Source organism: Oenanthe melanoleuca, chromosome 1 (genome assembly GCF_029582105.1).
Source record: "Oenanthe melanoleuca isolate GR-GAL-2019-014 chromosome 1, OMel1.0, whole genome shotgun sequence".
In the NCBI taxonomy this organism is placed as follows: Eukaryota; Metazoa; Chordata; class Aves; order Passeriformes; family Muscicapidae; genus Oenanthe; species Oenanthe melanoleuca.
The window spans coordinates 86,329,061-86,355,979 of NC_079333.1; the positions used below are offsets into that span (position 1 = coordinate 86,329,061).

A 26,919-nucleotide genomic window follows, 5' to 3' on the forward strand; every position below is an offset into this window, starting at 1 on the left:
CATCCTGCTTCCCAGTCCCCTCCCAGATGGGTTTATCAGTAAAGAGGCTGATTGGCAAGTGTGACTGATGAGATGGGGTTGGCAATCTGTCCTGTGTCCTGGAGGAGATTAGTCTCTCATATCTCTCAGCTTCTCCTAGGAATAGCGGGATTTTCTTAATCTGTACATCATTCTCCTCTTTGGATTTTCCAGTGCCTCTCATTTTAGAGTAGGAAAGCTGCTTTATTCAGCTGCAATTATGCAATGACAAGCATAAAAATTTCAACAAACGTGCTGCTGTCTATTGTACTTAGTCATCAGACTTCCTGACCACGACTCTTTCAGTGCCTGTATTATAGATGGAAAAATATTGTATGCTGGTGGACAGGCCCATTCAACTCACACGAGGAGTCTGGAGCAGCACTGAGAATTAGACCCAGCTTTACTTGACCTCTGTGCAATACAGGGTTGTCCAGTGAATAAGCAGTACAAGCCATCTAAGCAGCTTTGTTGCATGAGAAATGAATGATAGATTCTGGGATGAAATGATTAGTAGGTCAGTTTTCCGCATGGCTGATGTGCCTCTCCATCTGCATCTGTTTTATCTATGCCTGCAGAGCTGTAGGGTAAGATTGGTGACACAGGACAGCACACAGCTTTTCTCTCGTAGGTAGTGAGAACAAATCAAGCATAGGTTCACAACATTTGGAGCCATCAAACAGCTGTTGGCTGGCCTGTGAGAAATGCATTGGCTGGCTTGAGCCCAGCACCAAGCAGTCAATGTCTGTGCTCTCAAAGGCAGGCACAGGCTGATGGCATGGCCTATGGGGGCTGAATGGGCAGTCCTGAGCTTGGTCAGGCCTGCTGACTGCTTGGGAGGAGGTCTGCCACATCTTAAACCTACAGAATAGTAGAAACAGAGACTTCTGCTCACCACTGCTCATAATAATTCTCCACCATATTAACCAAGTGCTGCTGGTGCTGCAGGGAAAGGTATGCTAGTACAGCAATAGAAAGTATTCTTACTGGAAAAACCATTCTGAATTTTTTGATTGTCACTGAAAAGCAGTGATTGATTTTTCAGACCAGAATTATAAAATATGAATCACAGAAATAGCTATGCTAGTCTTAGTCTCCTGTGTTTTTAGAGTATGAGGAATTTTTGAGTCACATCAAGACTGACACCATCCTCCAAATGTTGCTGGAGAGCAGAGCCCCATTCTTGCCAGTTTGTAAAGATAAAAGATTCTGCTATGTCAAGCAAGTGATAGAATAAGGGTTCAAGGAATTGTGCTTAAAATGGGATAACAAATGTGATTACTGCCACTTTAGAGAAATAGGAATGCATTGAATCTCTCTCTTAAATGTGTGCAAGTGTCTGTGCCTTGCTGTGCTGGAGCCACATGGCATTCCAGTTTTATCTGATAAATCAAGTGGATGGCTATTTCCTCCTCAGTGGCTCTGTTCTAGGATCACACTTCTACTAATGTTGTTTCTTACCCTTTTTTTTGTTTATTTTGTTTCCTTAATTCAGATCAGAAGCCAAAAAGACTAAAGTTAAAAAGAAGACCAACAATCCGCATTTTGATGAAGTGTTTTATTTTGAGGTTGGTATTTCAAAGGGACGGGTGATAAGCTGAAATACTATACTGTGGATAGCTGGCACGGCATCCTGCTCCATGTTGTGCCAGCTGTCATCTTTGAAGACTGTTTCAAAGCTTGGTGCAGGGGAGAGAAGTACCCGGGCTCAGACTGGCTGTCTGCTGAAGGAGCAGTATCCTGCTTTCACCTCAGGTGCTCTTTAGGAAAAGCTCCTAGCTGAGCACTTCTGAGCAACATTTAATCACAACTCACCCCACTTGAGTTTTGAAAAACACGTATTTGAAAATTAGTTTAAAAACCCCGAACAAACCACACACACAGAGAAACTATATTTTTTTCTTAGTCTGTGTTTTTATAGCTGCTCCACCCTGTCTTTCCCAGTCAATGGGAGAAGGTTATCTCCTTAGGAATACTGAAAACTGCAGAGGAAAAATACACTTAAACTGGTTGTTCTGGCTGTCTACCAGTCTGCTGCAATACCAGTGCCTTTTCTCCAAGTAGGGGAAACCACTATAGCTTTATTTAATACAGAACATTTTCAACAAGTCCAGCTCAAATAAAGTATAAATTATATGAAGTCCTCATTTTGGTTCTTTCTGGCAAGAGTAGCTCTAATTGTGGTGTGTCCATACATATATGTGCATGTGTTTATAATTTAGATCTCTCTTGAAACTTTTCATTTTCTCTTCTAAAGTATGTGTATCATTCTCTTTTTCTCTTGGATATCATAGTCCTGGTCGATACTTGACTGTTCTATTTCAGTAGACACCTCAAGAAAGTATTTGTAATTATGAAGTTGCTGAAAAAAAGCTAGAGTAGCACAGTGCAGTTGGCATAGATTGAAAAGCCCTTTCTGCTCATATGGCTTGCATCATTTAGGTCACATTTGCATTAGAAGTTGTTGCTGGCATAGGGATGGCACCTAGGGATTCTTGAATCAATTCTGGGCCACGGCCACATCAGGAAGGGGAGCTGGGGAGGGAAGAGCCATACAAGTGCTGTTGCACTGTGCAGATCTGAAGTGCACATGTCACCCTTGACATTGCTCTCTTCCCTCTCCTGCAAACCACCATCTTTGCCTGGCAGCCAGTAGTTGTACTGACCAATCTAAAGTCTGTCATACCAGCAGAAACATGCTCTTGGTGATGTAATGTGTTTGGATACAAGGAACAGATTTAGCAAGTTCCTGGTTGGTAGGAGAACTTTCTGGGGTGCCTGAAGGGCTGGAAGCCATGAGGGTAGGCCAGGATAGCTATCTAAGGTGATCTTTTCTAACCCAGCACATCTCATCGTGGAATGCAGCTGCCCTGCTTGCAGGGAGCTTTGTGCCTGCTTCCTGGCTCCATGAGGCTCTGGAGTTGCTGCATGGGCACAGTCAGAGGGGCAGAGGAACTGCACTGAGCTGTCTGTGTGTTTACCCAGGGTTTCAGACCCTCACCTGGCCCAGAGCTGTGGTCTTTGGCAGTGATACAAGAGTGATGCTATATGTAAATAAACTAAAGTGGGCTTCCTTATTTAACATAGGCAGTTCTGGAGGAGCCCGTCAGTGAGAACTTTTTAATGAGAATGTAGTCCAGGAATTCAGACTGTAAGCCACAAAAACTTCACCTGATTCCTCGGCCTTCTGTGTGCTGCAGAAACAGCGAATGTTTGGTTTATAAACACTGAACTTGGCAGGTGGTGCCATACTGGGAGAAGAAGGAGAGAAACAAAGCATCTTCCAGCTGGAGTTGGGAGGGAGGGGGCTGGGGGCTTGCTTAGCTTGCCTTTGTGTGGGAGCTGGGTTGCATGCAAGTACCAGCAAATGCAAAACCTGGGCTCAAGCCCAGACCCCAGTTGTTCTGCTAACTCAGAGCAAGATGAATTCTGTGTTGGTAAGAGCAGAGCTTGGGAAATGATTGAATCAGCCAGAGCTCTGAAATATAAACATACTCTTAGTGCAGACAGAGCCATCATAGATTTATGTCATTTTGAGAGTAGTTAGTACAAATCAGGCTAAACATCTTCAAGGAACAAGGTTCTGTAGAATTGCTGTGACTGGGAAATACATTCACTAATGAGATGTGGGCAGACTTGTGGCTGGTGCATGCAAACGAAGTGTTCTGATTCCTGTGGAGCTGAGATTCGTGCTGTTGACAGCCGTGTCACTTTCTGCTTCTAAACAGCTTCATCAGCTTTTCTGCAGCCTGCTAGCACAGTGATTGTCCGAGCCTCCAAGGAGGAAGCTGATCTGTAAAAGACAGTGAATCCGTGCTTTCCTTTCTACAGCCAAAAAGTCACAAAGAGTCAGTTTTCTAAATGAAAGATAGCTTATTGTTGGTTTGGGAAATAGAAGGGCTTATTTAAGGGGTGTGGTGAGTGAAACTTGCACCTGATAGGAGCCATTTTCACCACTGCTTCAGCTGCAGCGTGGTGTGGAGCTGTGTGTGCAGCTACAGGAAAATGGCCCTCTTAGAGGAATTCAAGAGGGAAGTGCTGGGGGCCTGTTTGTAAACTTGCATGTGCCGAAAAAAACCTGAGCAGCTGATAAATGGTTTTGCAGCTTTCCCAGGTGAAAGGCACCAACGCATTAGAGTTGTGCTCCTTTTTTAGTACAGTGTTTTGGGTCAGCTGCTTCAGCACTGTGGACTGGGGGTTCCTCATCTCCAGTTCCATACAGCTGTTCCTTTTGGAATACCACTCTTGAGCTGTATTGATGTGCACACTAAGTAGTCATATGAGTGAACAGAGAGATGTCATACATGCAGATTCCAGCAAAACTTCTGAGAAAGTTTTTACTTAGGTGTAACTTATGGCATATCCCTTCTATGCTGCAGTTTTTTGGAACACCTCCTGTGTTAGAGATAGTAAGATAGTAAGAGACTTAAAAGTTTGCTTCATTATTAAAAATTATGCCATTAGCTTCGCAATGGTAGTAGAAACTGTCATTTGCCGGCCTGTAGGATGTTTTGTGGGAACAGTAAAGTGTTTGCAAGGTTAGAGTGAGGAAATTTGTGTTTAACTGCTGAAGTTGTAGACTGTATTTAAATCCATTGTGCTCTTTGGTTTACCGTATTCCATTAGTCTGGAGCAGTTGCTCTCCAGTGCTGCTAGTAGTACCTTTTAGTTTTTGTGTATCACTTTGAAAATGTTGCCTGCCTCACACATACACATATGCAAAAGGCTCTGAGTGTCCTCTGCCAAAGATTCTTTTCTGGTTCCTCTCCACTTAGGCAACTGTATCATTGCCTCCCTTAATTGCCATTTGTGTCTCATGTACAGTACAAAACTAAATAGTCAAGTTTACAATAAAAGCCAGTTTTTGTAGGTGGGGAATATTAAGCCACAAGCATATTCAAGCCTACAATAAGGTTCAGCTTCTGTGTGCAACCAAGAGCTGAACCCACACATCATCATACACTCTTGTGTTTGATGAGTTCCTGCTGTGGTTTCAGCTGGGTGGGGTAGCCTTTTTCTTAAGCTTCTGACGCACTATGCAAAAATACAACCACCAGAGCGTTTTTACAATCATGGTAGAAAACAAATTTTAAGAAATGTTTGTGCAAAATCTTTTTATGTTAATGCTCTATACTTCTTTACTTTTCACTTTTTTCTTTGCCTGTGCTTTCTTGTCAATCAGTCTTGCAAATACAGTTGGTGAACTGTCCAGCTGCTTCTATATTCTGATATGCATAACACAGGCTAAGGTCTCTTGGTCTGCTTGGTATTTATTGTATGGGCAGGTTAAATTGACTTCCAGGATACCAAGACAGGAAGAACTTCCAGTGTTAATTGGAAATGCAAAATGTTTTTAAGGGTGGTTGTGGTTCCTCCCCCATGCTCTGCAGAGTGCCTCAGGGCATCTCTTATACAGCTGTATTTAAAGCACAAATATTAATTGCCCTTTTCTTTCCCTAGATGGATTATGAAAGTGGTGCTCCTTTCAATGGTATTTTTCTGTTGTTGATGTAAACTTAAAGTGCTCTAGTAATATTAAAGATGGTTTTTCTTTGTAAAAAAATAGGAGTATCTGCTTACTTTTGGAAATGATGGTGTAACCACTTTATAGGCAATAATCTGGTTTTTTACTTGCATGAATGTTTTCAGTATCGGGACTGAAGTCACTGCTCTTCCAAAGCTTTGTAAAAGTTGTATCAGAATGTTTGTGTATCAGATCAAGCTGCTAAACGTTTCCTCCTTTTTATTAGGTTACAAGACCCAGTAGCTACAACAAGAAATCCCATTTTGACATTGAAGATGTAGATGAAGTGGACAAAATGGAGATTAGGTAATACATAATACATAATAATTAGGAAATACATTATTAGCACAAAATTGTCTTCCAGAGTTGTGTAACTTTGTAGTAGACTGTGTTTGCAAAGTGGCAAGCATGGTTTTTCTGCTGATAAATCAAGATGATTTTGTCGTTTTGTCACTGTATCTGCATGTTTATTTACCTCCACTGTGCTGTAGATTCTATCTTGAACATGTGTGGTGGTTCTGATTCAGGACACATCCTTATTATTTTCCTTTGTTTCTCATGTGCACTAATACACAGTTGCCATTAAGCACAGTCTTTCATGTCTGGGCTCTCCTTTCCTTTCTCCCTCAGTTTTCCAGGACAGCCTAGAGGCTCTGTGATGCTCTAAGTTACAGAGTATGTTTTCTTTTATCCCTTGATTTTAGCAACCTCTACAAGGCCCTTCTTCCCTGAAAGGAGACTCTTGAACTCAGTTTTTCTGGGGCAGAGACAGTTTCTCTTCTCTTTTGCCTTTTAACTTTAACCCCTTTATTGCAAGATTTGCTATGATAAAAGTGAAATCAGTTGCATGGGGATAAAAAGCAATTCTGGTTTCAAAACCAAAACAATCCCACCCCACCCTATGCCACCCTCTTAGCACTATTTTAAAACCTTCTGAGGCCAGGCAACAGTGTCTGTGACAGGTGGATATAAAGAGAGATGAGAAAACAATAGGAGGTGCAAAACTTGAAAGTGTCACATGTGTCTTACCATCACATACTATTGAAACTTTGAGGCTTGGGCCATCTGTATGCACAGTAAATGAATACTGCTATTTCTGCATCAGGTGGTGAGAAATTCCCCACTCCTTTGTGTTTGGAAGGAAGAATGGTAGCATTGCCTCCCTCTCCATATATTCTCACTAGAGAGACAATGAGGCATCTCCCAGAAAACTCCATAGTTCTTTCAGAATCACAACTGGCTATAAGGAAAGGAGGGGAGACCAGGAAAGGGGAGCAATTATTACTCCCAGCAAGCAAAATACATCTGTGTTCATGAATGGATTGAGGGCTGTTCTGATGTGACAGCTGCTGGTTCAATGTAGTGTCACAGCACTAGAAGAGCATTAATAGATTTGTGTTTGCCATGGCTCTGAGGCAGGAAAGGGAAACTACTCAATGTGAGAGAGGCAAGAGCTGTGCTCTTTCACAGAGAACATTTGCATCAGGCAGTGCAAAGGTAACTGGTTTAGGGGCAACCCACAGCTGACTCCCAGGAGTAAAAGCAAAGGCCCAGGTGCAGTGCTGAGCTGCTTTGGTGGTGTCAGTGTTGCAGCACAGCAGGTGACCTAGTCCTAGCACTAGACTGTATTTCTGCTAAGCTTTGCATTGTGAAGGCAGATATGAAATAACATGCCCCATATTCCATGGGATGTATATATTAACTGGACAAATACACCATGTCACAGAAGGCCCAGTCTGGTCTCTAACCATGATGCTCAGCCATGCACTGGTCTTAAATGAAAGCTAAGATTCTCTGATAGATTTATTGATAGTTTTGAAGGAGATGCTAGACACTGACATACAGCAGTTACATATCACTTAATATTTCAATGATTCTTATTTTATACTACTGGACTAAATTAAATTATACAGTTGTTTTACTTGCTAAGTATATTTTCTGGACAAATTACTTGTCTGTAGCAATAATGTATATGGAGCTAAGCTTCAGGAAATTCTGTTGTTCCTGAAAACCAATATATATCACAGTGTGGTACAGATTAATAGTTTGAGAGGAGGCTTGCAAAATAGTTGGGAAAATATTAAGCACTTAAATATAACAGACAAAAGCAGATAAAGTGTTAGTTTTGATTGGGCAAATTCTCCTTAGAGCTTTTGTCCCCTATGGGACAATGTGTTTTTGTTTCCATCTTGGGCTCCCCTTCCGCCCCCACTCACTTCCTCCACTCTGTTTAGTGAGAGTTAGATTGTCCCCAAGACCTCTGGACAGATCATACAATTTATGGGTTTGGGGATTTGTTTTCTTTTTCTCTCCTGAGAAAAATAAAATTCCACAGGGTAAAGAGGAGGCTTGGTCTCTCATGATTTCTCTCTAAAGCTATGAAAAGTTTTCTCTTTTTTTGAGTGGGTGTAGGAAGTTGTAGGCAGGGCATATCAACACTTGGGGACCAGATGTTCTGGTGAATTCATTGTTTCTCCTCCCCCTCTCTCCTGTTTGTTTCTTTCTGTGACTACAATCTGACCAGTTTCAGAATAACACTTGTCATAATTTTGCCTTTTAAAAATCTTCAGAAACAGTGATCTTTTAGACTCTGTGTATTAACTTTTTTAATAACTGCTGTTTATTCTTTCTACTCCAAGAGCACAAACCAATAACTTCAGAATTTGCATGCCTGCTTTGCTTACTGTATAGTATGAGACCTACTTTGAATTGTTAGTTCCTTTTGTACAGATCCTTTGCACTGATTTTTTTCTGTAACTGTGGGGATACCCTATAGCTGTCTGTGTTTGAAAGTGTTATTGCTAGTTAGCATCTCAAAAGAGTTTGGATAAACTAGAAACCAGTAGCCTGTAAATACTTGGTAAATTGTAAGTTTGACTGTGTAAATACACTTAAAGATTCCTCTCCTCCTCAAGCTGCTTAGCTGTCTGAACTGGTTAGCAAGATGATAACCCATCTGATATGGAGAAAGGAGAGAGAAGGTTGAATTTTCAAAGAAGTTTTTTTTTCCCTTTTGGAGAGTTCTTGCCCTGCAGAAATACTGTCCAAATGATCAGAGTCTGGAAAAGTTTACCTAGCAGGCATGCAGTGTGAGCTGATGGTGTGTAGTGTATGACAGCTGATGCAGGAGACACTGTTGAGAGATACAAGGCTCAGAGGATTTAAAAGTAACATATTCTGTCCTTGCATAAGGTAAGATAAACCTTTAACAGGACTGACAACATCTGTTTCTTGGCCAGTCTACTGTGACTTGCTTGACACCAGGAGGATTGTGTAAATATGTCTACAGCTGGACAACTTTGCACCTTGTCCAAGTTAAAGTTGCTCTTTTAAAAATTGTCATTAGTTGAAAACCTGTATTTCTTTCTATGTACTGTTTTCTCTCAAAAAAAGTTTAAAGCATATTCAAGCTGTCACTTACCTGCAAAATAGTCAGCTGATCTTTTTTTTTTAATAAAAACAGAGAAAACCTTAAAATACATACAGAAACAAATACCCTAGAGTTTGAAACCCTTGCCTCAAGGTGGGTATGGTAACATTTATCTACAAACTGGGTTGGACACCAGTACTTCTGATTTGAATCTCAGGGCAGTTGTTTTCCATCCAGATGTTCAAGGGCATATGAAAGGGAAGAAAGGATCATCTATGGATAGATACCAGAACTTTCCAAATGTGAGGGACTGAGTGCCATAATTTGTGTAAGCTTCAGCCAACTGAATGGTAGAACTATCCTACAGCTTTGAATATCTCTACAGAACTAGTTTAGGTGCCATAACACAGGAGTCTTCCTAGGAGCTAGAAACTGGGAAAAATTCTGTAGAACTAATTCTGTAAAGCTGCCACTTATCTGTTAGTAATCCCAAATTAGACAGGGACTGACAATATCTAGTCCTTAAATAACTTTGTGCTTTTTCCCCTGGTGTCCACTGCACCTGTATTTTTCCATTATTTTGGATAGCCGGACAGCTGTCTGAATCTTTAGCAATATGGACAGTGGAAACAGTACAGATGAAAAAAAGTTCATCTGAATGATATTTTTTGCCAATATCTTATGGAGGTGAATTGTAAGGCTTCAGAAGTCTAAGGTAAGGTTATCTCTTTACTGTTTGGAAACCACTACTGTGCAATTTCAAGCCTTTGTAACTCATAGACTAGAGGGTGAAAAAACCTCAATTTGGAAAAAATGTTGGGATTTTTATTTTTTTTTTAATAGTATTTTCAATTATTTGTTTTTATTACAGGGTTGATCTTTGGAATGCCAGTAACTTGAAGTTTGGTGATGAGTTTCTAGGAGAACTGAGACTCCCTCTGAAATTTCTCCGACAGTCTAGTTCTTATGAAGCATGGTATCTGACATTTTTCTTTTGGAGAATAAGTAGAAACATATGTCTACTCTGAAGACTTAAGAGTAATTACTGCTATGTGATAAAGTTTAAATGGATTTAATTTGTATCTTTTTTGTAAGCAAGCCAAAGTAATCTTAGCAAGTGTAAGAACAAGAAGTTTTGATAATGTGATTAGAGGTTTCAGTCTGCCTCTCTTTAGCATGTGGGAGTTTTAGTATGTTGTTTTTGTATTATTTACTGCAGTTCATCAGCAGTGCTATGGTTTTAGTGTGTGGGTTTTTAATCCTATCTACATAAATCTTTGTGTTCAGAACTTCCCATGTTGCAGTTTGTGCAAAACAGACTGGCAAACTTAATTAAGTCTGATTCACATCAGTTTGATACTTATATAAATACTCTGTGTATCTGTGCAGTTTCTCTATGCTCATGTGTAGCCTGAGAAAATCTTATGTTTCAGCACTAAGTTTCTGTCCTATTTTTTGCATATCAGGTATTTTCTGCAGCCCAGAGATAATGGTAACAAGTCATTGAAACCTGATGACCTCGGTTCCTTAAGGTTAAATGTGGTTTACACTGAGGACCATGTTTTTTCCTCAGACTATTACAGTCCTCTGAGAGATGTCCTGCTAAAATCTGCAGATGTTGAGGTAATTTGCTTGTGTTGTTTGTTGTTTACTTGCAGATCATCTTCACAGGGGTCTCTGAATATTTGTCACTATCTTACTGGCACATAGTTGTGTAATTACCAGAGAGGTCAGTGCTTCCTTTTCAGACCTCACAGCCTTGTTAAGCTCTGCATATCTCTTGTGCTTGTTTTCAGTCCTTGCAGAGATCTTTATTTGCATTCTGTATGGTAGTTGAAGGCGGACCTAGGAACACGGTGGTTTTAGCAGCAGCACATTCTCTGTGGTTTTTTAATTTTACATTTTAAAATGCCAAGTAAACTTCAGTTTGATAAATTGTTTTCCTTTACTGGACAGGAACAGGTTTGTTTTCATAATTGAGAAAAACCCAAACCAATAACTAATCCTGAAATTTGGACCATGTATGGCCAGATGTATACTTTTTACAGTTGTAATAGTGCTTTTATTTTTTTCAGTAAAAGAACTGGGTTCTTTACTCACTGTGACTTGAAATTACAAAGGGTTGGATAGAGTTCTTTCTTTTCACTTGCTTCCCAGGCAAGTGACATTTACTGAAAAGACAGCCATTAAAAATGTGGAGGATAAAAAGAGAGTGTACTGTAATTGTTTTTAAGCTGCTGCCCTCTTGTGACCAGAATTTACAGCCCACAAAAACTGGGATGTAATGTCCACCCACTTTATATACAGACATTTGGATAACTGGCCATTGCAACTGCTGTGGGGGGTTCTGCATTACAAAGCTAATGGGAATAGAAAGAAAGAGTGGTTGTTCTGGAAAGATTTCTCAAAGTTTTTATTTTCCACTGTTCAGCCTGTTTCAGCATCAGCTGCACATATTTTGGGTGAAGTTTGCAGAGAAAAACAGGAAGCGGCCATACCTCTGGTCAGGCTTTTCTTACACTATGGCAGAATTGTGCCTTTCATAAGTGCCATTGCGAATGCTGAAGTGAAGAGAACTCAGTAAGTACCAAAAACAAGCTGCTATCAAAAATACCTAAACTAGAATCCTCCACTCAATTTCTATAAATATGCAATTTCTGAAGAAAATGTCAGGGTGATTCCTGTTCTTCCTAGCTAAGTGACAGAGTTCTTTCTAAATTCTTTCAGTGCTCTCAATATCTGGTTAATTTGACCTTTAGGAGGAGTTCCCATCATTTGTTGTGAAAATTATTTGCAAGACTGTTCTAACATGTGAGAGCAGGGATTTTTACTCAGTCTTAGGTATATATGATAACTGAAATTTTTCATTACCTTCAGCTGTTCATATGAAATCATTTTAGCTTTATTGTATACTAATAAATCTTTTAGTGCTGAGTAAGTGTTGAATTAGTTCAAAAAAATAAACAACTTTCTTCCTAATAATGATATTTAAGGAAAGCTGTGTGTCTAATCATCTCAGAGAGCAAAGGATTAAGGATGGGATTGAATTTGGCATGGGACGACAGAAAATGAAGTTGGGTTCTTTTGACTGCTTCTTTTGAATTCCTTGTTTGACTTACTGGTGGGCTGATAGCTCAATAGTGTAAGATCTAGTGTTCATACCAAGAAGGTCCTAAGGAATATTTGTTGCCACAGTCCTTGTGCCTGTCTAGTCATGCTCATGACTAACAGTAGGAGAGAGAATTGAGAGTGAAGGGGAATGACAGATACTGACTGTAAACTTCCTTAGTACAAAATAAAGTCTTTGTGTGGGTTGGCTGTCTTCAGAGTGTCTGGGGGGATCAAGTGTTTTCCTTCCTGTAGGTAGGTGTATTTTTTCTGAGCTGCAGGTTGACTGAAACAGCATGGTTGCTGCAGCATGAGGAAACTTGCTGCAGTTTACTACTGCAGTCATGTTCCTATGATGAAGCAGCAAAGAAGGTGTTTGTTTTCAGGGCTTTCTGGCATTTGTAACAGGCAGTGAGCTTACTTTTTTTTGTGAAACAAAATGATGAATCCAGAAGAGTAATTGATCCTGTTACTGCTTGCAAGTGAGTGCAACCATAGTAAGCTCTAAAAAGCAGAAAAGATGTGTGTGTAAATGAGCAAGAAAATAACTTCAGATCCAGGTTTGATCTGCTGGCATTAGGCACAAGTTTTGATTGTACATATTGTAGATGAGATCATTGGGTATGTACCTATTTGCATAAAGTAAATTGCTAAGCAGGGAGGTACAGGTGTGTGACAGAGCAACTGGCTGAGGCTTTAGCACTCATGGAGGCTGTATGTCTAGTACAAGATGAGTTCTGTGCAAGAGATTTTTAGAAAAACACGAGAGTCTGCAAGGTGCAACCTTGCCACACAGTTGTCAGGGCTGAACTGGAGTCTGTGCTGTGTTATCACAGAACAGTGCTCTAAGTCCCTTAGAAAATGTGGCTGTGCCATTGGAGCTTGTGTTTTCTTCTTCCTCCCAGCTCACAAGTACTTATTTTGTAGGTGCAAATAGTAGCTCGTGTGCAATATCCAGTGTAGTTGTGAGACTAAAATCACTGCCTCTTTCCCTTATTCAAATTAGCACTGTTCAGTAGCATGAGAAAACTGATGTGTTTCCCACATTTGTGCTGTAGGCCTCCTTGATTTGAGCCTGTGTGTTTGGATAGTGCACTGAGCACAGGACACAATGAAGATCTGTAGTCCCTCTGGATTTTCCAAGGCTGCTGCTTTTCTGTTATAGCCTGGAAATGCACTAAATGCTGCATGACTGCATTTAATGGCAGGCTAGTGTCAAAGGGAGGTTTTGCTTGTGCATTCAAACCCAGGATTCTGTCACCTTTTCCTGCTGCTTTTATTTCCATGTATTAGCAGTTCATTACAAAGAGACTAAATTACAGAAAATTGTTCACTTCCAGAGATCCAAACACCATTTTCAGAGGAAACTCGTTAACTTCCAAGTGCATTGATGAGACAATGAAACTGGCAGGGATGCATTATCTGCAAGTTACATTAAAGCCAATTATAGATGAGGTAAGAACAGTTCAGACTGTTTATTTGGTAAAAAGTCGTCGTAAAGACCTTCGGAGAACAAATACTGTTTATTACTTCTCATTTTAAGAACTTTGTAAGAATAATGCTTAATAACTGTTAATAGCTTGTTTCTGCATTAAAGTCCTGTGTTAGGTTAGCCACAGCTGAGCCACCCAATTCAGAAACAGTTGGATTGCATTAAAGGAAAAGGAAAATTTCTGTTTATTAAACAACATTACTCTGTTTTATAAAAGCTAGCATATATTGTGTCTGAGAAATTAATAAATAGTATATACAATAAAAAGCTGTTGTGAAGCTATAAGTAATGTGTTTCATCCAGTGAGTATAAAAGGATACAGTTATTCTTAGATTACTGTGCATGTGATGCACATTGGAACAATGGTTTATTATCTATCCAGTCCAGAATGGTGGGTGTGGGTATTTTAGTGCTGCAATTGGGCAATACTTTCAGACCACAGACTTCCTTTAAATTATTTGACAATTTCTTCAGCTGTTCTTCTCTTAATGTTTCATCAGAAAATGTCAAGTTTTAAAGAATATGGATATACTTTCAAAGTTGACTGTTTTGGAAAAATGGGACTTTTCTTGAACAGCCTTGCTTGAGAGAGTCTAAAGAACTCATTTAGAGTTCTGCATTTCAGTTGTAGGAAATGATAGAATGAATTAATGCTACTTTTTGCTGTTCAAAAGAAAAAAAATACTGTTTTTAAAGTTGGCTTTTGCCTTTTACCTCTCATCTCAAAAGCTAACAGCTTATGCTTTTTACAAAACTTTTTGTACTTGTAGATTAATTTATATATCAATTGTTCACTCTATATTTTTTTCTAGATCTGCCAGGTCCACAAACCTTGTGAAATTGATCCTGTGAAATTAAAAGATGGTGAAAACCTGGAAAATAACAGGGTATGCATTAGATTTTGAAGTCAGTCTCTGTTTATGCCATCAAGTTAAACTGAGGTCCTCAGAAGTCTGATCTTGCAAATAACACTGTCATTCATTAGAATACACTGTAAGCTTTCTTGACACCACCCTTATAATTATTTCACAACAGCTTTACATTACGCTATAAATGCAATACCTGTAGAAAATTAATGACTACTTCTGCTACCCCGAGGATAAGGATAACTTAGCCTGTGGCTAACCTGGAGAAAAGGAAGCTCAGGGGAGACCTCTCTCTCTTCAACTATAAGGAGCTTGTAGCAAGGTGGGGATTGGCCTCTTCTCCCAAGTAACAAGTGACAGGATGAGAGGAAAGGACCTCAAGCTGAGGAGGCTTAAACTGTGTATTGGGAGAGAATTTCTTAAGGGTGGTCAGGCACTGGAATAGGCTGCCCAAGGAGGCAGTGGGATCAGCATCCCTAGAAATGTACAAGAGACATGTGGGGACGGGGTTTGGTGGTGTTCTTGGCAGTGCTGGGTTAACTGTGGGACTCAATGATCTGAGAGATCTTTCCCAGCTTTAATGATCCTCTGATTCTGCTGGTGATGTAGTAAACAGTGCTAGAAGAAGGAATGATTTGCCATACGGCTGTATCATGTAAAGTTTTGTTTGATAGGAATGATATTTTTACTCTTCTTCTTGAATATGTGCATTTCCCAAACAGTATAATTGAGTGAGAGTTTGTTTTTCAAGTGTATAATGTTGGAAGTGGGAATCTTTTAATGATGCCACTATGAATGAAACCAGGAATAGTACCACTTTCCACAGCAGAAAATTATACTAATTTTGCCATAATCTTTGCATTTTTTCAGGAAAATCTGAGGCAATATGTTGATCGCATTTTTACTGTAATTACAAAATCTGGTGTAAGCTGCCCTACAGTGATGTGTGATATTTTCTTTTCACTGAGAGAATCAGCTGCCAAACGTTTTCAAGGTGAGTTTATATATATTGTTTTATTTTACATAACTGATAGTTTTTAAATACAGTAGTTTAGCAGTCTGCATGATCCCTGTTGGAGTTAGTAATTGAACAGCAGCTTATCAAAAATAATATTTGCAGTATGTTAATGCTGTTTTCTCATCGATTATTCATTCCACAAAGGAACATGAATTTTGATGATGATTGGAGTTTTTCTTAAACATCTTTCAAAGGAAGACAGCATTTAAAAAGATCATTGTGATGATCCTTTATGTGTTGAGTATTTGCAAAGTATATGCAATTTTCAAATGTTCAGGATTTTGTAATGGCTCATTCTGCAAATTCTCTGCAGTGGAATTATTTTCTGCTTGCATGTCAATCTGTAATAAAAGCCAGTCTATTATTTGGAGTTACTGCAAGCTCACTACTCTAGGAGGCCATGTGCTGCAAAGGTTTTCTGGCTGTCAGAGACAGTTCTTTCCAGTCCCTCTTAGTTGTTTTGACTCTGTGAGAGAAAGTGGACAATGTAAAACCAGAATTAAGCAAAACAATGAAGCTATGTATTTTAATGAAGTGAAGCAGATTACAGTAGGGAATTTTTGACAGATTAATACAAGTTCAGCTTTCAAACAGTCACTTTGGAATAGGCAAGCTCAAGTGGAAAACCATTGACTGTACTGCTATGCTCTTTATTTTATGTTTAAATAAGTAAGTAACTGTGACTACCAACTGGATGTATTAGGAGTCTGTACAATATTTGTGCTCAGGGCTACAAGTAGGTAACTGAGACTTGGCCTCTGTGCTGAACATTTCATAAACTATGTAAATTATTCATCATACTTCAGTGCATATATGGAATAGCAGATGTCTGCAAAATTCCCTGTGTGGTGGAAAAGTGAATGGTGTTGCAGCTTATATGGTGAACCTGCTTATTTTTTAAAGAGGCTCTCATTGACATTTCCTTGGGTTAGGCTGGCTGATCTCTGGCTCCAAATCCTCTATCATCAGTTAATCCTGTAACTCGCAAATATATACATTATCCAGCACATGCTTGAGTTAGCTCTCTCAAGGCTCTGATCATTTCATGAGGCTTTTCAGGAAGGATTATTGAAATGCTGAGTAGAGATTTTTTTGGCTTTTTTTTTAATAGGTGACCTAGATGTAAGGTACACAGCTGTCAGCAGCTTTATTTTCCTGAGGTTCTTTGCTCCTGCCATTCTTTCTCCAAACCTCTTTCAGCTTACACCACACCATCCAGTAAGTACTGTATCAGTTTTTTTTCTAGCTATGTTTATGGTTCTGTCACCGTAGTCTGTCTCTCGAGATTCTTTCTTCAATTCTTTTAATAGTCTATAGGAAAAGTACCTTTGGTAGTTCAAAGATCTATTATATCTATTGGATATTCAGCCTATGTTGAATGACTATGTATGTGAAGAAATTGGGAGATACTGGAAGAAGAGTGAAATTTAAGGACAAACAAGGTAGATGGTCTAAGCTGCTGTGGAAAAAAGGGTCATTGCTTCATTCTTGCCACATCATGTTAATGCTGGATTGATTGGCAGCAGTGTTGGAAATACTTTAGATGTTAAACAATGTATGTCAGGCTTCCAGTAGTTGTTCTTATTGGGAGTGGGGAGGACATGGACAGCCTTGGTTTTGTTTTGTGAGTGATTGCCTTTGGATCTCTGTAGGTCAGTAGGGTAGTTGTGAAGCCTGATGGCTTACAAGCCAAAAACCTTTTAATATAAAAGCAACTTTTTTCCTAAGTGTTTCATTAGGGGTCTTTTCTGATTTTTTGCTACTCTTCTCCAAGTGAAAAAAGAAATAGAGTTTACCTTCCTCTATTCATTATTTTAAATAGCTAGTCCATATAATATTGTTCTCCTTCCTAGGATCCTCAGACTTCTCGAACTTTGACACTTATCTCTAAAACCATTCAAACACTAGGCAGCTTATCAAAATCTAAATCTGTAAGTATGCTATTTTCATTTAATGGCTTAATTTAGGAAAGTGATTTTTTTAATCTTTTATCACTAATTGTAATTAAGCCTTTAAAATGCTTTAGTTGAACTAGGCTCATGCAAAACTGGTTATGTGTGCTTTGATAAGTCTGTCATATTTAGAGGAAAACTAAATCTGTCTTAATCTGAACTAGATTTCAGTAAAGCAAAATTGTGTGACCAATATAGAAGTCTCTTTCAGAACTCTTCTGTTCTTCCTTTGGAAGAAGGACAATGATCAGGAGAACCTGTGAAGTTCTCTACTTATCTATGATACACGATTAGCAGCTCTACAGCATTTTAAAACTCAGCTGAGAAAGGTCACCCAGCAAGGGGAAGGGCTATAATTTCCTTTTCATTTCAGTTTTCTTTCAGTGGTGAGATTAGAGCTAGATACTCTGGATGTTTGATTGAAATAAGGATACCTAAGGCACCACACTGCTGTAGCTGGTGGTAATTTGGGGTGTTTGGGGTTTTTTTTGTTAGGATTCACACAGGCAGCTGTGGGTGACTGTGTGCCTCAGTTGTGAATCCTTCGAGACAGTAGAATTCTTTTTCTTTCACTTCTTGTCAGGAGGAAAATTTAAAGCCAAAGCAGAATTTTGAAGCATTTGAAGAATGCATGATTAACTGTAGTAACTGAACATATGAAATGCATTCTGCTGCCTCTCTGAAATAAAAGTTTGGTACTATTGAATGTGTACTGTATAACATGAAAGAAGCACTTCGCTTATTTACTTGTGGCCAGAAAAAGCCCTGTCTATCTGCAGTGGCTCTCCTCCTGACCTACTGCTATTAACAATAATATTTTCTGTGTTAACTGTATGAATGATATGCATGGTTTGGGTTTTTTATTCCAGGCCAATTTCAAGGAATCTTACATGGCTACATTTTATGACTATTTCAATGAACAGAAATATGCAGATGCAGTAAAAAATGTAAGTAATGCATGTGAAGGTTCTAAAAACCCTGCTGTGTTGTTGAAATTGAATCCTAGAAAGCAATACATACTGTTGGTAAACCAGGAAGTGTGTTGAGAAAAGCAGACTCCTGATAACTAATATTTAAGGAATTTTTGTCAAATTATACGCGTGTCAATAATAAAATTTCTTTGCATCTATTTCTAATTAATAAGTAGGTTGAATTAACAAGCTGCTACTTAGAGCTTTTGAGATGTGTGTACTTTGTAGAATGCTGCAGATCAGTGATGAAAGTTGCTTAGTCCAAAAGGAAGTGAAAGATTCGTGTAACAAAGGAGAAGCACCAGAAGTATTGGGCATCTGCAGTTCTACTGCTTAAGAGCATTTGTACTATTTTTAGGTTACAACCCAGGAAACCTCCCAAATTCCTCAAACTTCTGCCATTACCTCCTGTTTAACTGCTTTTACAAATATTCTTGTAGCTCTGTCCTATGCAAATGTTGAAAGATTTTAATTTGGGTAGTGGGATCCTTTCATTTTTACATCTGCTTTTTGTTCACCTTTTAGTTTCTAGATCTAATTTCATCTTCAGGAAGAAGAGATCATAAGAGCATAGAGCAACCTATATTGCTTAAAGAAGGGTAAGTATGCATGTGCAACAAAACCATCTACTCCTGTGCTTACTACCATTCTAAGGCAGCCATCTCTTTTTCTGCCACCCCTATTCTATTCATGCAATCAGAGAAGAATGTAGGAAAATTCTTGTATTTGCAATTTTCTGCTGTCTGTGGTTGCTATAGGTGATTTGAATGTATTTTCATTTGATTTAAACATCTTAATATAAATGTGTTTTGAAATAAATGGAGGAAAGAGAAACATGTGGAACTTAATTAGCCGAGCTAAGGCAAATTAACCGTAGATCAGCATTGTATTAAAATTAAGCTGGGGTCTTTTTCCTGAACTCCAGTGAATATAAGCTGTAAAATTGCACTGTGAAGACAGTGGAAGACTGTGAAAACAGATACTGAATAAATTAATGAGAGCAAATGGAATTTGCTTTTGCTGCCCTGTGAGATACATATGCTAACTATTATCATGGCCGTTTTGAGGAAAATTTGACATGCACTTGGAACAGTTTATAGTTTTAGTACCTTTCCTTTTTTGGAAAGTATGTTCCATATGCTGTGTTAATTTCAGATACCAATTGTTGACATTTTTTGTTACAAAATTGGGTTGTTAAGATCATCTAAGTGCACTGTAGAGACAGCTTCTTTGAGCTGGGAGGAAGAAAGTAAAAAAATCCAGATTTGTCAGAGCTCAGTAAGCTCAAATGCTGTTTGAAAGTAAGCCTTTGTGGTCATTTTAAGTAATGCAAAAACTACATTTTCAGTGAAAACATGACTGCCTCTTCTATTTAATCTTGACAGTTCACTTCTCTGATAAGCCTCTGTCCTTAGAAGCAATTTTGTCTATTTTAATTCTATACATTTATCATCCTTTTGGTTTTCAAAATAAATTTATAGTTTGTAACATTTACCCTCTAACTGTAAAACATTTTTTTTCTGCCTCTGTCTTTCTTTTGCTCCTGTCTGATTTTTTTCTGTCTTTTCTTGCTCGGCCTGTGGCTGCTGTTGTAAGGACTCTTAAACTAACAGTAAAGAAAGTTGATGGTAATAGTTCATGCAGGTAAGATGGTAGAGGCAGTTGCTGCTTTGCTGTAGCTACTGGCTGACAGCATGTCCTTTGCAGCAGTAGATTTGTCTGACTTAACTTTGGGGAGGAAGTACTCTGTTTAACCATCCTGAAATGCCTGTGTAAACCCAGAAGAGAACATTTAGTTACTCGTTTCTTGATGTTGACCTTTTATTTTATTTTCCTTAAAACAAAAACCTGCTGTAAATAGAGAATAAAAGATTTCTATCTGTAGGCAAGGGCACCAAGAAGCACTGTATGGATCCTGAAGTGCTTACTGAAAGTGATGAAGAGACCATACATTTTCTAGGCACTTCTTAAGTAGTATTCATGTAAATTATTCTCAAGGTTAAGAAGTAGAAGTTGCCTTCAGCAGTCTATTTATTTTTTTTTTTAATTTTTTGCATCATTACCATGTTTTATTGTAAGACTTTTCACAGTTTTGATTCTTCTCCAGGCTGAATGGCTGTTTTGTGGGGTTTCTATTTGCCTTTGCAATATTTTTGCTTGCTTTTGTGTTTGTAATCTATCTTTGCCTCTGTTAAGAGTATCAAATGGAAGGCTATAGCATAAGTACTTTTGAATGAAAAGATTAGTCCTTGGTTTGCTGACATCAATCATGCCGTCACTGCTTAACAGCTGCCTGCCTGGTTCTTTCCAAAAGGAAGAGAATGAAAAGGAGAACTAATTTTTTTTTTTTATTGTTGGTGAAAAGGGCATATCAGTACTTACAAGCAGAGCTAAGATGTATCCAGACTGAGGTCTACCGTAAGCATGAGAAGAAACAGTATCTCCAACCACCTTGTTCTGAAATGGGTTTATTCTTGGTCTTTTTCTTCCTTTGTGTTTCTATTTGCTCTGACTTCTCATACATCTTGCAATTGCTAGAAACAAAGAAATTGACCTTATAACTTTTGTGATTTTTGAATGCTAGTCACCTATCTGTAAAATAAAAGCACATTTTTCACTTGGCTGTGTCAGCTATGAAGAATTTAATTAAAAATATACTCTTAGCTCTGCCATATGGAGTTTGTGTTTTTCAAAGAGGGGAGACTCTGTAGAAGTTTGCAATCTTAAGTCCCCTTTAAGTGTTGGTATGAGAAGGACTAGAAACTCACTTGAAGAGCATGTTGTCCTGCCTAAGGATATCAGTTCTTCCTTTGAAATTTGCCTTAACCTGGAATTATGATGGCTACTGCCAATGGAACTGGTGACAACCTGAATCATGTGGTGTTATTAAATATTTCTCAAGTATTCCTAGAATAAGGACCGAGACAGTAACTGTCTGACCATTTTAAGAATGAGAAATGTGTAACTATAACTAGTTAAAAAAAATAAAATCTGTTGCTGTAAACAGTCTTTGTCAGTTTATGCCCACACAGCTTGGAATGAGCAGCAGGCACCAGCCCAGCTGGTTACAAAATAGTTAAAGTCTGAAGGAACTTGGGTTTCTGTTTTAGCTTTAAACAGACCTGTGGTTTGGTCAGATGTATTGTAGTTATTTGTGACTGAAGGTACCAGAAGCAAGAAAGAGTAATAGCTGTTCTAAGCATTTTAGTTGTTCTAAGCATTTTAGCTCTGCTGTTGGAAAGAAGTCTTAAACCAGGTTATTCACTGTTCTCCGTGTGCTCTTTGTGCTGTTTAGTGCCTTCCTACTTGATAAAAACTACTCTGTAGTAAGTAGTTTTTGCTCACTCCATTATACAGTTCTGTATTTGGCACAATAGTTAATGTAATGTGTAGAATAGCTGTTATCAACTCTCTACTGCATATGCACACACATTTTTACAAAATCTAACAAAAGTGATGCTGAGCAGTATGAAGTCACCAAAGTCACATTGAAGCTTTTGGATTGATTTAGTGGTTAGGAAAGTGGTGGATGCATCAGAGTTTCCCAGTAAACTAATTTCACAATAAACTCATTCAAGTTTGAAATTAATTAAAACTGACAACTCACTAAATGAGCACCCCTAATCTGCTAAAGAAGGGGTGGGGGTGCTTTGCCTTCCAGCCCTGAGATCACTTTGTATGTTACTGAAATTGCATTCCAACTGCAGTATCTATGTGCAATTGCAAATGAGGCTGTGGAACATCCTGATTTTGTTTCTAGAGCTTGGGAGTGATTAAAGCATGTATAGGCCCTGTGCTCCAGAGTCTTTACGCCTGCCTTTTAATTATTAAACATAGTCTAAACTTTTTGAGCTTTCTCACAGCTTTAAAAAAAAAAAAAAAAAAAAAAAAAAAAAAAAAAAAAAAAAAAAAAAATCAAAGCTTGTAGAGTCAGCAGGTTGAGCTTAGCAGAGCAGTACTAACCATGTTCTGCCTTTTTTCTGCTGTACTAGGAGAACATTTAGCTGGATTTGTAACTGCAGGAAGGGCACAAACTGCAGCTCAGTTAACTAACTACAAGTCAAGTTACATGTCTTGCCCCTCATCTAGATCTGGAAAAAGGACAGACCTAACTAATAGATGCACTAAACCTATCCAAATGTGACTCTTTTTTTCCTTGCCAAGAAAATATCTCATTAATTAGAAAGCCCTCTGTTTCCCCTCCTAAAGCTTTGCAAGTGTGATGACATTTATATTTGTATAATATATATGTATATTTATATACACAAGCATGTATTGTAACAATTGGTGCTCTGTTTACTAGGTTCATGATCAAGAGAGCACAAGGAAGAAAACGATTTGGTATGAAAAACTTCAAGAAGAGATGGTTTCGCCTGACAAACCATGAGTTCACCTATCAGAAAAGCAAAGGTAACAAAGGTTTGCCAATCTTTTTTGATACATTGAAGCAAAGGTTGAACATAAGGATTGTGTAGGAGTAGAAGACTGAGATCTAGATTTGTAACTGTAGAAGACACAGTGCAGGCATGTCTGTCAGCCTGTATGTTCTTGCTCTTTTTTTAGTGTCTGTTGACAGTTAGGGAAGCTTCTTGGATAGCGCAATACCCTATAAGTTAGCAAACTTATAGGTAATATTTGTCTAATATCAGCTACTATCATCTGTAGGTTTCACAGTTACCTTGATTGTCCTAGGGAACAAATCTTACAAGCCTCAAGCTGAATTTGGGTTTGTATTGAATGCTCTCATATGCATCTCAACATGTGCTCATAAATCCTGTAGCATTGGCACAATTGGATGCAGTAGAGAGGGATTCACCTGCAGTCTTTGAACTTTAAAAATGTGTTCACTTAATGTTGCTTAATAGCAAGGAATTTGCTTTTTGCAAATTGTTCCTGTTTGCTCAGTAGTACACAACAATAACCACATCCTTCCATCATGTAAGTACATAGGGAGGAAGAAAGATAAGGAAGTATGTTCAGATCATGCCAGTCATTATTTCACACTTGGCTTTGAGATCTTGCATCACTAGTTCAGTTCAGCTGACAGAAATAATTTATTTCATTATCATCTTTGCAGTAAATATACTGTGTCCTGCTGCAGTAATCAGTTTCTAACAGGTTTGCCAGTATAAGGTAGTGCAGCTGAAAACAGAAATGTACTTAAAATAATATTTTAGGACCATGCTAGCAAATCCCTGCTGAGTGAAGGATTTTCCCTCTTTTCTTATGCAGTCAAAATGATCTTCAAAGAAACTGAATCAGCCCTTAGAAAAAGGGCAAAAGTTGAATATGAGTTGTGAGTAAGAGGCTCATTATCTGTGTGTCTGTGTGTTCTGCAGGTGATCACCCTCTGTGTAGCATTCCAATTGAAAACATTCTGGCAGTGGAAAGACTAGAGGAGGAATCCTTTAAAATGAAAAATGTAAGTAGGTCATCTTCATTAATGTATTTGTTAGGCTGCTCCAGATCCACCAGCCTAATCGCCTTTTTCCCTTTTGTAACCTGGATTGGATTTCTATTGAAAGATGTACAACCACAGCTGCTTGTTCTGTATATAGTAGCAGGAGTTTCCAAAAGTACAGCCCATTCAGATTCTTAGCAGCCCAGTCAGCAGTCTTTGGGTTTCGTGATCTGCAGCACAGTCAGTACTGAGTGCTGCTGCTCAGCTGTCAGCTCTGTAAGGTCACACACAGGTAAGATGATCGAGTCCCTGCCCTTTCTGCCAGGCCTCTGGTGGGAAGGAACTCACTGCTTATAGTTGTGAAGGATCACAACTTCTTTATGAGCTATTAGGTTTCTTTATTGGTTCATGGAAGTACATATATATATATATGGATTTGTATATTTGTATTTAATTTGGGTTAGGTTATGTACCAAAACAACATCTGTGCTGTGCAGTATGATTTGCTATTTTGATTGCCACATTAGGGAATAACATACAGCTGTATTTCTAATGCATGGAGCACTACTGCCAACTTCTGTATTGTGTAAGAGCAGACTTGATGAATTTGGATGATGTTGGGAGCCTTTGTCATGCACCTCTGCCTGTAAAGCTGAGTCCAGTCCTTTAAAAATTGTATTTAAAATTAAACATAAGAAGAGCTCAGGTTTTTTTCCACTTCTGAGCATGCATCTACTGCAGACTTATTTATACAAATAAATGGTCGTGACTTTTATCTTTCTCTACCTTTAAGTCTTTCCTGCCATCTACACTGATTTTGAGTACCATGCAGGGCAGTGCTCAATCCTGCCCTGGATATTAGGTTCCCCAAATAACTCTTTGTTAAAAGCGAAACACAGTTTTAGGCTCTTTAGTATTCCCCAGTTTTAGATAATATTTTGGTGGCATCTCTCTCTCTCTGCCAAAACATGGAGTAAATTTCAGTTCCACCTGCTTCTAGAACACATCTCAATTGTACTGTGGTTTGCTCTGGTGTTTATAACTCTATTACATAGGCAAAAACCAACCAAACTTCAAAATAATTTAGGCGATCAGAAGGCAGCTGTTGCATGCGATGAATTGTTGCCAACTGCACTCTGCAAACTAACTTGATTGAGCTGAAAGCAGCCACAAAATTGAGATAAAACTCCCTGTCTGTAGAGAGGAGTGAGCTATAATTCTGAACTTATGCTGAGTCTAATGAGCTAGACTGAGCATCCAAAATTTGTCTGTGTTGCGAAGATTCATTATAGGAAAAATATACCTTTATTGTTAACATCAAAAACCCTGTGCTGTATTGGTTGCTTAAATTCAGTATTACCTGGGAAATCAAGGTGACTATATTCATTCCAGAAAGTAAGATTCAGTCTTTCCATAAACAGTAGAAAATACTGTTGCCACCTTCTTGTGCTAATATATTCCTATTTTTCTTGCCATACATAAATGGATTACTGCAGCAAGATCAGAATTCTCAGAACACCACAGCAGATGTATTTGCAATGGATATTCCCTCATGGGTGCTTGTGTGATAAAAATTTTCATTTTGTGTAAATACTCTGTGTGTCTGTGTTCTGAATTGTACCAAGTGTGTCCTTCTCACTCGTGTTAAATCTGCCTGTCTGGCAGTAAGACCAGTAGCCTTTGTTGTTCTTAAGTGCAGTTTGGGGAATGTGAGGATGGCTTTAAGTACTGCTTGGGTCTTCTGTGTTGTTTGAGAGGCAACTGGTGGTTTTGGTAGTGTAAAGGTCTTGCAGCCACTTGAAATTCTTGGCTTAGTTGTGGGCTCCGCAGTAACTGTTGCCATATGTTGGATCACTTTGGTTGGTATCCCCTTACAGAAAGCCATACTCCTTAAATCTATTCCTTTCTTGCAATACAGGATGCTCCATTTACCCCAGCAGAACATTAAAATTCTTTTCCCTGTAGCTTTGTGTAAATAGAGGGTTGAACTGCATGCTCCTGTCTTCCTTTTTCTTCCTTCCATCCCTGTTTCCCAAACTCCAATTGCCAGTTATGCCCTGAAGAGTTTTCTTGGAAGGACTCTTTGGTGTGTAGTTGGCACTGTTGGACTGATCACACCAAGCAGTTCCTACACTGCCATACTGTCTTGTGCCTTTCTAATTATTGTCTGATACCAATAGGGATACTAAATCCAGGGCAATGGTTGTTTGAGTTTTCCCTTTGCTATTTGGAATGATGAACATCTAAAAGTGTCACAAAAGAAGAAAGAACTGTGCTTGGAACCAGTCTGCAACATTCTCCCAACCAGCTGGGTGCAGAATTCAAGCTGATATTTCAGGTCTATGTAACAAACAAAGGCAAATTCCAGTTTTGTTGGGTCTGCTTTGTTGTTATTTTGTTATTGTTTGTTTGTTTGTGTATTTTTTGTTGGGCTTTGTGTGTGTGTGTGCACCTCTCTGGTTTTCTTCTTAAAACAGCACAATGAAACCAGCTGTTTGGGAAATTGTCTTCCATATGATATGGGCAGTGTAATGTCTAATGATTTGAATCATCAAATGAAGAAGTAGAGGGGAGAAAGATAGTTTAGGCATACCTGAAAGAGAGAAGAAAATGCATTAAGTATTTGCAGAAGCTAGAGGAAATGAAGGAAATTTACCTTTCCAAAATGTGCAGCTAGGATTACTAACTTGAGCTTAGTTATCTTTAGTGTGTGATCAGTGTAATCAAGCAATAAGGCTGTGCATCAGAAATTTCCTTCTTCAAGAGGAGGAAAATAAATACCCTTTTAGATTGCAAGCTGTTTTGAACAGGTCGGAGAGCTTTAGTTTTAAATTTTTAGTGGTCAAGCTGTAACACAGAATTAATGTGCAATTATATAAACCATCAATCAAAGAGAAACAGTATTTCTGTGATCTTCTAATAACAGCTATAGTTGGATGCAGAACCATGGAAGCTACTAAAAGGCAAGGGTCATGCTGGAACAGGTACTAAAAGGACTGGAGAAAGGGCAGTATTAAAGCAAAGCTGTCGCTAAGGCTGGATCCAAACTCTTGTTTTTCTCTTTTCTGCCTCCTGTTGATGAGCATTTCCTTTCAGGCCAGCACTGGGTTCCTCTGTCAGCCTTCCAAAACCTGCAGTTGCAGCATTACTAAAATTGCTCCCCTGAGGCTGACAACAAATCTTGTTGAGACCCAAGCAG

At 38.7% G+C, this 26,919-nt stretch overlaps 1 protein-coding gene across 2 annotated transcripts in view; it reads left to right on the forward strand.

Annotated features, from left to right (window-relative positions):
- The window catches only part of RASA3 (RAS p21 protein activator 3), a 129,146-nt gene that overhangs the window by 96,620 nt on the left and 5,607 nt on the right, over positions 1 to 26,919 (forward strand). The window contains exons 7-20 of one of the 2 annotated variants that reach the window (XM_056496386.1): positions 1,514 to 1,586; positions 5,769 to 5,848; positions 9,784 to 9,888; positions 10,379 to 10,535; positions 11,344 to 11,492; positions 13,361 to 13,475; positions 14,325 to 14,399; positions 15,249 to 15,372; positions 16,508 to 16,614; positions 17,250 to 17,327; positions 18,218 to 18,295; positions 18,845 to 18,918; positions 22,623 to 22,738; positions 23,659 to 23,741. In XM_056496386.1, the coding sequence (XP_056352361.1) occupies positions 1,514 to 1,586; positions 5,769 to 5,848; positions 9,784 to 9,888; positions 10,379 to 10,535; positions 11,344 to 11,492; positions 13,361 to 13,475; positions 14,325 to 14,399; positions 15,249 to 15,372; positions 16,508 to 16,614; positions 17,250 to 17,327; positions 18,218 to 18,295; positions 18,845 to 18,918; positions 22,623 to 22,738; positions 23,659 to 23,741 (1,414 nt within the window). The remainder of the gene's footprint in view (positions 1 to 1,513; positions 1,587 to 5,768; positions 5,849 to 9,783; positions 9,889 to 10,378; positions 10,536 to 11,343; positions 11,493 to 13,360; positions 13,476 to 14,324; positions 14,400 to 15,248; positions 15,373 to 16,507; positions 16,615 to 17,249; positions 17,328 to 18,217; positions 18,296 to 18,844; positions 18,919 to 22,622; positions 22,739 to 23,658; positions 23,742 to 26,919) is intronic. The other variant, XM_056496395.1, reaches the window with a different exon arrangement.